Source organism: Anser brachyrhynchus, assembly GCF_964034855.1.
Source record: "Anser brachyrhynchus genome assembly, chromosome: 2".
Classification (NCBI taxonomy): domain Eukaryota; kingdom Metazoa; phylum Chordata; class Aves; order Anseriformes; family Anatidae; genus Anser; species Anser brachyrhynchus.
In genome coordinates this window covers 113,269,732-113,281,942 of record NC_137695.1, presented here as the reverse complement: position 1 = coordinate 113,281,942, position 12,211 = coordinate 113,269,732, and the positions used below count along the sequence as shown (strand labels likewise).

The window sequence follows — 12,211 nt, the reverse complement described above, 5'->3', positions numbered from 1 at the left end:
CTAAGTGACTGTATTCCATTCCTTATGTAAATCCATTGTCGCTATTGACTATACCTAGCCAATTTGCTAGTGCTGCAGTTTCTATATAGGACTTTCTGTTTATGCTCCAGCACCTAGTTATTAAAAAATAAAAATAAAAAATGCAGTGGCGGAACTTATCTAGTTTTACTTTTTGCTATCTTCCTTTTTGTTCTGATATGGAGAGACGAGGAGTGGCTGAACTAGTTTAATATTTTGATTTGTTCTGTTTTTTTAGTGAGACTACTTAATTTGCTTCTTTGTGGTGTATTTTAAAAAGTGCTTAGGGTTTCACCATTATAAAATGTGTAATGTGCATTAATTTGTTTGAATTAGCATATTATAAAAATGTTGTTTAAAAAGTATAGCTCACTGTTACAACTCTTCCTTTTTCATATTTTTAATACTGAGATAACTCTTGTGAAGTGGTGCTTCAGAGGAAGTGAGGAGGCTATACTTTTTAAAAGTTATCTCAGCATAACCTGCAATCACATAATAAAATGTCTTAATCCACATTTTCATTGCTATGTGGTGTCAGCAGGGCACTCTTTTACTGTCTGCTTTCATTACTGGTTTGCGTTTCTCCAAGTCTTAGCCAGATTTTCTTGGTTGGTAAGACATGGACAGTGCTTCATCTCTGCTGGTCTCTTCCTGTGGCTCGTAGAAACTTTCTGCAGCTTAGTATGGAAGAATTTTCTAACAGTTCTTGTGGGTCTTTCTTCATAATGCATTTTGTGTGATTGTCTGACTTGGTACAAGTGGTTTGTCTTTATAGGCTAGATAAAATTGTTTGTGATAACAGCTAGGTGGTTTGTTTATGGACTATAACAACTATATGTGTATTAAAACTATGCCCTGAGGAATTTGTAATGTTAAATAATGTTTCTATAGCTTGTCAAGTTTTCACCACCAGGTATTCATCTATGCTTTCTTTGAAGATGATTTTTGAAACAAACAAAAACAGAAGAAGATTGAAAGCAGAGCTTCAGCTGAAAGCAGTTTTGCTTGGGCTCAGTTCTATTTTGTAACTTGGTTACTGAATTGATTGCTTACATTCACCGCATACCTGTCTGTCCAGAAACAACCAACCCTGAGAGCATTTAGAAACACAGAAAATTTTTTGATCTGTTTTTGAGTTTTCCCTGATAGATTTTTTTTTTAAAGATTTAATCACAAATTGGGCATTACAGAAAGCATTTGTTGTTTTTGTCTTGTAGGTCCAATGATGCACCAGCAGCCTCCTTCCCAGCAATACAACATGCCACAAGCAGGTGGCCAGCATTACCAGGGACAGCAGCCACCTATGGGAATGATGGGCCAAGTTAACCAAGGAAATCACATGATGGGTCAGAGACAGATTCCTCCATACAGACCACCACAGCAAGGTAGGACTTCACTTCAGTGTTCTTACATGGATTTTAAATAACCATTAAAAAATATATGTTTTTTTGAATCACATTCTTGCATACACCAGATTTCAGTCAAATCATTGGGTGACCAAGTTACAGCCTGTACATACTCTTTTTTTTTTTATCTTCGTAAGGATGATTCTTGAAGCAATAGGTTACTGGTATCAACATGAAACATGAAGGCGAGTTTCTTTTCTTTTGAGTTCTTTCTAACAAAAAATATCTAAAAATATGCATCTTGTATGCTGATGCAGAATTCTGTTTTGATATTAAAGTGATAGGTGTAGAAAAGAACCAAAGTGCCTGTGTGGTTCTGAATTTGCTCAATTACAAAAAAAGGAACAGTGTTGTGCAATATTGCTCTTTTCGTTTTTCCCAGTCCTTTTAGAAAAGGAGTAACTTCATTTTTAACACCTTGGGGCTGTTATATGCATGTTCCTAAAATGAGCTCAGAACTGATGTTTGATATGTATATACGTGCTTAATCTCGCGCAGCCAAACAACTGTGTGTGTATATAGATGTATTTTTAAGAAAAAAAGTCAATTGGATTACATGTTGTCTGAAATGCAACAATATATGGGTGGGGAGTACGTTTGAGAAATATTTCTCATAGTAAAATCAGAAAATAGCAGGCTTTATAATAGAGAAAACAAGTTATTTACGTATTGACTGGTTGTGGTTTTTCAGGCCCACCACAGCAGTACTCAGGCCAGGAAGACTATTATGGGGACCAATACAGTCATGGTGGACAAGGTCCTCCAGAAGGCATGAACCAGCAATATTACCCTGATGGTAATCTCTCATAAATATTAACTTTCCCGTTTTCTATACCTGCCCAATATTAATGTAGACAAATGCCCAAAGTTAGGGAATGGGACAGCAATAGCAATTGAATATCATACCTCACGTTTAGGAAAGCTTCCAAATTCAGAATTGTTACTGCAGTTTAAGTTACTGTGACTAGTTAAATACTCTGAGGAAGTTGTAAAATTAACTTGTAATAATCCTATTTGAAACTGTAACAACAGTTTTAGTATTTCGAAATGAAAGTTCTGTATTTGGTGTATCTAAGGAACCCTCTATGCTTTTAGCATATCTAGTATAATGGAGATTAATTAGAACAGTTATCATAACTTTATTATAAATAAGAAAAGGGGTGATATCCTTTTATTAAGGAGTCTATTGAAATGGAAAAACTTGCTTAAAAGAAGTTTTTTCTCTAAATGTTCTATTTTTTAACTTAGTGCTTAGTTCTAATGCTGCACGAATGTATTATTGCAGCTATTGGTATGGGCCTTTAGCGTAATTTTTACAAAGGAATAAAATGGTCCCTGCCCTGAGGATCTTGTAATTCTGAATCCTCTTTAGAACTCCCCCCAGTGCTTTCAAGACAAGACCCTAACTTTGAATTGCATAAATCTCTCCTTCTACCTCATGGAATTTAGAGTTCTGAAAGCTATTGGATTGTGTTATAAGTTAGAAAAGTTGTGAATAACCTGTTCTTAGGCTGAGCAGAGGCTGGGAGAACAAAGATGTTGGTTGACTCATGACTACTGTGAGAACTGTGTGTGCAACTTAATGGTATCTTACAAAGTTCAAGGAATGTGGTAGATGTTGATGTTTAAGGGAAAAAAAAAAGAAACATACGAAGCAAAGATACCTAATTGCCAGAGCAACTACTCATTGCAAATAGAAGGATACAAGTTAGTTGTCTGAATTTTAAATTCTATTAAATTGACTTTAAGATGCATCAAGCTATATGCATAGATGTTTATGGGTGGTTTTGGAGCTAAATGTGCAGTTATTTTGCAAGTTGCATAGCTTGTAATTATTAACCTTCTCTTTTGGAACTTCTGCGTTAGACAAGAACTTGAAATGGTTATGATCAACTTACTGTAGTAAGGGCAATTGGATGTTACCATTGACGGCTCTGTGGCAGCACTGATGAATTCAAAGACCTATTCCTTTAAAGATTCATTTCTAATCACTACCTCATTATTCCTCTTCAATAGAATGTAAAGAGCATATATTTTAAGACTTGTGTTAATGGTTATGTATTTATATTAGATTCAGTCAATGAAGTATTGTAGAGTTCCAGAACTAATTACTAATTAGTTTTAAAACTGTTTTCTCCTAGACTACCTTCTTGATATAATTTTATTCCAGATTTAAACACAATTTTGGCTCGTTTTCTTGACCAGGGTAGCAATGCAATATATTTTTGTCATCTGTAAGACACGTTTGTTCTTAAGGCAACAAAGAGGGAGGGTGCTTACTGAACGTATTGGTTTTGTAATCAGAGATGCCTGTAGTATCTGAAGAGGAAGGCTCGTTTGTAATGATTCCACTCAGGACTGGAATGTAAGAGGAAAAGTTTACTTTTAAGCCTTGTAGGAATTCTGTTCGTAGGGAAAAGTTGACCTTGAGAATGTTATTTTTCTGTCACTTCAAAATTTAATGTAGACTGTGGTTCATAACTTCATTGAGCTTTATTTGTTATATTTCACACTGCTTTTAGCATATGCTTTTGAATTGGAGATCAGCAGAACAGGTGTTAGACAAAGTATGATAATTGCTTTCTTTGTTCATTCTAATTTAATTCAGGTTATTTACATGTGAAAGGCCTAAATGCTTTCATTTTTTTTGAGTGAAAGATAAAGTACTTTTTTTCCCCCAACAAGGATTATCAGAAGGTTAAGACCATCCCTTGCTGTGATGTTGCTAGAACTAGTGCTTTAAGCCTTTTTTTTCCTGTCACATGTTAATTCAATATGAAAGGAAATCATATTAATAAATCTTTGGCTAATACAATTGAAAATTATTTTTCATGTATATCCAGTTGAAAACTTTTTTCCTTTTTCTGAGAAATGAAATATTCTTAGGGTTTTCACTCAGAGGCCATTAACGTTTCTTCCTGTCTCTTGTCGAATTGATGTAGGTCATAATGATTACGGTTATCAGCAACCGTCGTATCCTGAACAAGGCTACGATAGGCCTTATGAGGATTCCTCACAACATTACTACGAAGGAGGTATCTATATACCTTCACACACATACGCACATACATTCCCTTTCCTCCCCCACCCGCAACGGGAACAAAAATTCCTGCACAACACAACTTATACCCATGCAAAGCTCTTGTAGAATACTAGTCGCTGGCTGTCTTGAAAATTGCAGGGAACTTGAAGCATTCAGAATAATTTCTTGCAAACACCTAAAATATATAACCACAATTTGCCATTTCTAACAACAGTAAAATGACTAAAACACGTTAGAGATTTTTTTAATCTCAATGAAAATTTTTATTTAAACATAAATTTGTTGGTTCAGTTGTATATCTTTTTGTGTGTGTATATATTTTGTATAATTATAGTGCCGTTAGGAAACAGCTTGCTGATCTTGTGTAGCTAGTCTGTGCTCTTGTAGCTGTCCTTAATTTTGTCTTTTTTTATTTTATTTAGCATAGTCATGATCTTATGACTGTGATGTTCCAGTAAATGTAATGCTCGTTTGGCAGAGATGCTGAAAATGCTGCAGTTCAACTTTGCAAAATTGGCTTTAACTGCAGTTTGTTTGGCCGAATTCCTTCTGTTTGGTTTGAGTTTTCTTTGTTTCGTTCAGTTTTTGAAATCAATATTGCATTTTCATTTTGTTCTTGTGTTGTTGGCTGTGCATCTTAGAAGGAAAAATATTTAATGAAAGTAAGTATCTTCAGTTGTTCTTTTCTTTCTTGCAATCATCTTACAGGAAACTCACAATATGGTCAGCAGCAAGATGCATATCAAGGACCACCCCAACAGCAGGGTTATCCACCACAGCAGCAGCAATACCCAGGCCAGCAAGGCTATCCTGGACAACAGCAGGGTTATGGTAAGAGCCTGAGGATGCAGACAGTAATCGCAGGAAAGAGTAACTGATCCTCATATGTTATTCTCTCCTTGTTTTACTGGGTTGAAAAGCTAAGCTTGTACGAGAAACCTGTTTCAATGGACCAAAACAAAGTGTAGAAGACAGTATCTGTTGGGAAGTAGGTCTGTTGGCAAGCTTGGGTGATGTGGTTGCGCAGAAAGCTGAACAGTGCTCAGATAACATTTTCACAAGTGTTTGTAACTTATAAAGGGTTTGCTCTTTTCTGTCCTCAGTAGGTGAGTACAGAATCCAGAGGGCGCAAGGATGGCACAGAGCCATGTATACCCCGTCACCTCTGGATTTGGCATTTAAAACAAGATTTAAAGAAAAAAAAAACTATTTAAAATTTCATAAAACACAAATGAATCGTTCTATTAAGAATTGTTCTACTAAATTTCTTGTACACATCAGTAGAGAAATGAATAGGAGCATTACCTATGATGCTTTCTAAGAATTTGTCTTAGAAATGTTTGTACTGGTAGTGCAAACCTTGCAATGTATGTCAGGAATGAGAAACCCTCTGCCACAAGTGAGATGATGTATTCTTTGGATTCAAGGAGAACCTCCCAAACAGGAAACTTAGAGTAGTAGTACGGAATTTTTGTGCATTGTTTTTTGAAAGCTGTAAGCAAGAAAATCATACTGAAAATACTGATCTTAAGCTTTTGCTTGATTGCATATTGTAAAGCTGTACATATTTATCTTAAAAGACCCAGCCTGTGAGAAGGAACCTCTGAAATCTAGTTCCACATATTCTGACTTTTAGGTTTGTGGTAGGTTTATATGCTAAGACTTCCAGCATTATGGGTATACATGGAATTCCATAGCTGACTTCTTTGCCATGGAGATAAAATCCCAGGTTTGCATTAAATCCAGTTATGTTGAGACAGAGTTAAGTTTTAAGGGGATCCACTGAGATTGAGAAAAATTCCTCCTTTTGGATGTTATGGGTAAATTAATAGTTCTAAAATGTTTGTATACTTAAATTCTGATAAGCTTAACATAAGAACAGACTGAAGATCTATCTAGCTTTCTATTCTGAATGTTGTCTGAAAAGAAAAATTTTATTCTGAAAATTTAGGTTAAGAAATAGAGGAAAGGGATGAAGATATCCATTGGAGCTACTTACAGCATTTTTAAACACAAAAATATTTTTCAATTTATTTTTAAAAGCAAAAAATAGATATTGAAGTCCCAAATTAATAGATTCCATTTTTATTTTATAAAATCTATTGCTGAATATTTAGAATTCAACCATAAAGAATTACCATGAATAAATAAAAGCTAAGTTTCATTTGTCAGGTGAACACAGCACTTTTTAGGATATAGTACCCTTGCTCGATTTAATATTTAATTGCTTTCTAATTTGCAAAAATAAATCAGCATCCCAGTCATCATTATAAATCTTTAAGATTTTTATCCCACTGTTCAAAGCTGAATCTGCATAGTTCAAAGAGATTTGAGGCCTGAGGAGAACGGTAATAGGCTATGGAGCTTATCTTTGCTAGGTCATCTTTCTGACCATCTCATGGATCCAGAATTACTAAAAGAGTTACCAGCTGATGTGGTTTTGATTTTAAAGAAGGCAATTCTGTGGAGTCTCAACTCTTCCTTACTACGCCGGTTTTTAAGGCACGGTGTTGAAATAGCTAGTGTCACTGAAATACTCAGTACTTCGTATCTCCCAAGGCAGGAGGCGATGAGGTTAATTTTGTTTGGAACGCGTCTGCACTACGTGATGGTAGCAATGTGCAGCTTCCCATGGTAGACAGGCCGAGTCCCTGTGAATAGTGACAGAGTTTGTCCTGACAAAAGAGCTGCTTCCTTTTACAGCCAAAAAAGGCTGAACCCAAAGTTCTTTTCTATCCTATTCCTGGAAAGTTAAGATGACTAGAAGAGTAGGGAGTAGACGGTGCCCTTTTTTCATCCTACAATAGCATTTACCGGTTGTCACATCTCACATTTTATGCATGTAACTTGCTTGCCTGACATCCCATTTATGATTTCCTGCTGTGGTGTGAGAACTGACTTTTTGGCAGTGCAGCACTGCTGATCTCTTCAGAGAGTCCAAATACTAAACGCAGTTGATCATATGGCTGCTCCTGGCATTAAGAAGTTCTGAACTGGAGTAGCACGCAGCAGGAGGAGAGTGTGCCCCCCGAAATGGAGAGTGCCCGTGTTTATAGTTTCACTTCTTGCCTTGTTCTTCTCTATTCTGTGACCTTATGTGTGGAACTATGTGCACTGGTAATTAAAAATAAAAAATAAAAAAATGCAATGGTTAGAGCACAGGCCATGTCAGGTAAAGTGCTTTTTTAAGGGTGAGAGAAGGACCACTGATCCCTAATGTGTTCTTAGATAGAAGACCTAGTTGCATGGTTGTGATACTTAGTCCTGCTCAGCTGTAAAAATCCAATGCTTTTCCTGTTTGTTTCCTAACTCCTTAAGCCATCTTTTTCTTTTTTCATTTCCATGTTGCTGTTCTCCAGGTCCTTCCCAGAGTGGTCCCGGACCTCAGTATCCCAATTACCCACAAGGACAAGGCCAGCAGTATGGGGGATACAGACCCACACAGCCTGGGCCACCACAGCCACCACAGCAGAGGCCTTATGGATATGACCAGGTATTCTTCCATTCAGTCAGAAAGTTACGATTCTTACACGTTCATTTGATAACTTCAGTTTCCTGTGACATTTAAACTGACGAATCTGAGGACATGGTCTCTCTGGTGTGTGTATATAGTTCTCGTGGGTGTTGTTTCCAGGTGAGATACCCAGAAGCATTTGTCTAGAGGAGCGTTTAGTCATTCTTCTCTGAGTTTGCAAAGTTTAATGCAATTTGGCAAAGTGAGACCCTCCAGACGATACTTGCGGGCTGTAAAAATTAAGTTGATCTGTTTCATAGCCTAATGTGGAATGATAAATATGAAAATTGAGGTTCCTAAATCTCATGCTGCATCATTACTGCTTTGCAATAAAAATGATTTAATTGATTTTTTCCACAAACAGAAATCCAGTAATCCTTGTTTCCAGTTGCAGAAGCACCTCAGGTGTACAACTTCTTACTGTAGAGCTGTGTGAGGAGATAGCAAGCCTTCTTTGCACAGGTTTCCTCTGAGCAGTATTAAAGGGACACTGAACATGGGAAAGAAGTGACCAGAAAATCAACTGTTTCTTTCCCATTGCTTTTAAGATAAGTTTAAAACAAATAAAAATACCCCACCAAAACAATAGGCTGGAGTTTTACTGGAGGACTCCTGGGGTGGGTAGAAAAACAAGAAACACAGTCTGTCGTCTTACTAAAGTATAAAATATAGATGTTATTCCTATAGGATGTACTGAACTCTAAAAAAATCTAATCCTTGCAGCATAAAAAATTCAGCAATGTCGTTGAAACACACAGTATTATTTTCCCTGCCATAAATAACATATATTTAGTTATCTCCATTTTAAGATACAGTTGAGATTTTAGTGTTTTAAAAAATATAAAAATAAAATCCTGATATGCCAGTAGAAGATCAGTTGAATTTAAGAATTTTCTTTTAAAAGTGAGAGTAGCAACAAATACCTGTGTTTGTAAAGGAGAGCAGCTGGCTCCCTCTCTACAGAAATTAGAAAAGACAAGGAAGAAGAAACAGACAAAACTCTTTCAGTGTGGTAATTCAGAGATGCATTTCTAATTACTGAAACGAAAACAAGATGCTCATGCACTGAACTACTAGCTTCCTCATATAAAGAATGAGCTACATGAAAGTGCTCAGGTTGTGGCACATGTAGAGTTAAGGAAACAACTTCAGTTTGCTGAGTTTTTTCCAGCTTTCTTTGCAATAGAAGTTGATAACCCTCTGTAGGTATGCTCTAGTCCTTCAGTTTGTGCAATCTAAGTTCTACAGGGAAGCACGATTATAAAAGACCTCTCCACACTTCTGTGCTAGCCATTCCCAGAGGAATTACACTGCTTAAATTCTCATCTGGTCTGAATTTTTTCTTCCTGATTGGCATAGTACAATGGAAAAAACTGACACTAACATGAAAATGAAATTTAAAGTATTGCCATATTGTGATGGTACTTAACATGGAATAGTGCTGAGGCTGCGCTTTGGAGAATGTTTGCTTCATAGCATGCTACTTGTTTCTACAGACCTTGAACCTTGTGGTGAAGGATCATGATAAGCTTGTAGCACTGATGCTTTCACCTCTGCTCTCCTCTGCAGTATGTGATGTTATCGATGATGGTAATAATTCTGTGAAATGGAATTATGGAATAATTGATCCTAGTAGGATAAGCTTACTAATTCTTTGTGTACCTTGGTTTTTGAGCTACATATCGGTCTATTCCATGATGCTTGATAGATGAATATTTTACGTATCTCTGGAAGCAGGTTAGTTTCCTAAATTTGTTGAATTTAGGTGACCTTGTCTTATTTTAAAATAAGTGTTGAAGTTTAGGTGGGAAAGAATTACTGTCTTTCAGTTTTGGTGGTGTTCTGCAAATTTCACAGCGGTGTATTGAGTTTAAAGGCATACCATTCTGATCAAATTAGATTCCTGGCTTTAAATTCATTTCATCTTGCATTAAAACAAAGGATTTTTACTGAGGTGAATCTCTATACTTAGTCAACTCAGTTTACCGTTTGTTGTCATTTGTGTTCACCTCTTAACATCATAGTTTGTTTGGAAGACCTTCTGATTTGAGCTTTTAATACAGGATAATATACCTTGTGGTCTAATAATATGTTTTGAATTTTCTTTTTAGGGTCAGTATGGAAATTACCAACAGTGAAAAGTATTCACATTCCGGTAGGCAATATCTATTAGCAGCCATATTGTCTTCTCAGCACTGTGGACACCTTCCTGAGATGAGAACCTCCCATTCCATCTAGTTTTTGGAAAAATCTTGTGGCTGTTTTATGGTATACAGTCTTCATGGGTTAATTGTCAAAGACTGTAGATTCTCAGAAACTGATTTCACATCTCTACTCTAGATGGCAATATTGGACAGAAAATATGTGACATAACGATTTGCAGTGAGTTGAGAACTGTATATCAAATAGACTGTTACAGACTGAAAGGTGCGAACAGCTTTGTATGTTTATGAAGGTTATGGGAATTTAATATTTTTTCCACAGATTTTTTTTGTAGGGGAAAAGGGGAAATGCACACTTTTTACAGCAGCAATATTTTGTATATTATGTTTTTCATGTGGTGAATATGCAAGACAGTACACTACTCGCTGGGCAGGATAAGAAATCTACAGTTAAAAATGGGTAGGGGCATGATAAGTGCTTGATTGTGTAAGTCTCGAAATGGTGTACAATAAAGATAACAGTGAAAAAAGATGAAGAGCATCACACATCACTGATAGGTTCACGTACAAAAAATAAGAATCCCAGTTATCTAAATGGGAACATAATTAAGGACAGTATAGTCTTGTGCGAAGATTAATTTTTTAAGCTTTTCAATTTTTCTGAGTGAAACATTTTTGTAAAAATGGTTTCTAACATAGTTTGACAATTTTCTGCGACATTTTTTGGCTAACAAGATAAACATTTGGGTTGTATTTCTCAAGTGTTTTGTCACAGCTTCACATAAGCAAGCTGTAATCCCTCTTAATAATTGCAATAACAAAGAAAATGAGAAGTGTTAACTTTACTTGGCTTGAATATGCAAAGAATTTGAAAAAGAATATGGAGAACAGGACTGTATTGTATAAGTATTTTAACCTTTAGTTGAATAATTTGTATGTATCAAAATAGCCTAGAAGACTTTGTAAAACCTATCTAAACTTTCCTGAGTGGGAGTTAATATCTTTAGAAAGGGGGCATTTTGTGTGTGTGTCCATTTTTCTTATTGGTTAACATGAGACCAAGGGACGTTTTACAACATCAAATATAAAACCTGTTGGTGAGGTAAATGCCAAATTTTGTTTTGAACTGCATTAATGCTTATAGTGTTGCATGTGAGATAGAGGCAGCACCTTGATCAGTAGCATAGTACACAAAAAAAAAATTGGGTTTGAGGCTGTCCTGCAACTGTGTATCAGATAAATGAATATTCTTTTGTGCAGGAATGTGTATTCAAGAATTCCTGGCGATGTTTATAAAGGACAAAATTTAAGACTAGCCCAGGAGTAAAATCTTATTTTTTCAGTTGGTGATGATGTTAGGGGGAAAAAAAAAGGTGTCCATATTATGTATGGCAATATATATGGAAGACAAGATTTTCAATTTACTCGTTTTTAAAGGGAAAACAATTTTTTCTTAAAGTTGTTTCATAGAAAATACACATCAAGATTTGAACAGATACGGCATGAGGAACATTATTATGAATGAAATGCTTGTAGGTTCTGTGCCAATTTTCCACCACTGTGTACTTCATTGCTATTTAAAACTGTACTCCATCAATTCTAACGGAAGAATAAATTATTTGTGATTTTAATTTTCTCATTTGTTTCTTTAAATTAGATCCCTATCACTCTGATGTCTCATCTGGAGACTCTGCTGTGGGTTTTTATTTTAGAGAAGTTTGGCCAGGATAACCAAACTGTATTTGCATTCTAGGACTTTATCAAAATTCTCTTGCCATAGCCAAGTTAATTAGAATTAACTGTTCAGTAATCAGCATGTTGTGTAGGTTGTTTGTTACGAAATTCTTCCTCTGAAAATGAAGGTCCATGAGGCTATAATCAAGATGACTGAATTAGATAAATGAGTTGAGGAGGCAACAATGTGTTGAACCCAACCTGGTGTAGATATGTTATCTCATTTGAAATAAGCTCAACTGACATTAAGAAATAATTTGTCTTGCCAGCCCATCTTCTGTTGTCTTATTCTCCTTTTTAATGGAAACTAAAATTGCAATTTTAATAAGCAGAA

At 35.8% G+C, this 12,211-nt stretch overlaps 1 protein-coding gene across 3 annotated transcripts in view; it reads left to right on the top strand.

Moving 5' to 3' along the window:
- Nucleotides 1-11,774, top strand: part of SS18 (SS18 subunit of BAF chromatin remodeling complex) — a 38,968-nt gene extending 27,194 nt beyond the window's left edge. Inside the window, exons 6-11 of one of the 3 annotated variants that reach the window (XM_080582838.1) lie at nucleotides 1,236-1,403; nucleotides 2,116-2,220; nucleotides 4,367-4,459; nucleotides 5,176-5,298; nucleotides 7,827-7,960; nucleotides 10,093-11,774. In XM_080582838.1, the coding sequence (XP_080438964.1) occupies nucleotides 1,236-1,403; nucleotides 2,116-2,220; nucleotides 4,367-4,459; nucleotides 5,176-5,298; nucleotides 7,827-7,960; nucleotides 10,093-10,119 (650 nt within the window). In that variant the 3' untranslated portion in view covers nucleotides 10,120-11,774. The remainder of the gene's footprint in view (nucleotides 1-1,235; nucleotides 1,404-2,115; nucleotides 2,221-4,366; nucleotides 4,460-5,175; nucleotides 5,299-7,826; nucleotides 7,961-10,092) is intronic. The other 2 variants (XM_080582839.1, XM_080582840.1) reach the window with 2 other exon arrangements.
- Nucleotides 11,775-12,211: the final 437 nt, after the last annotated feature.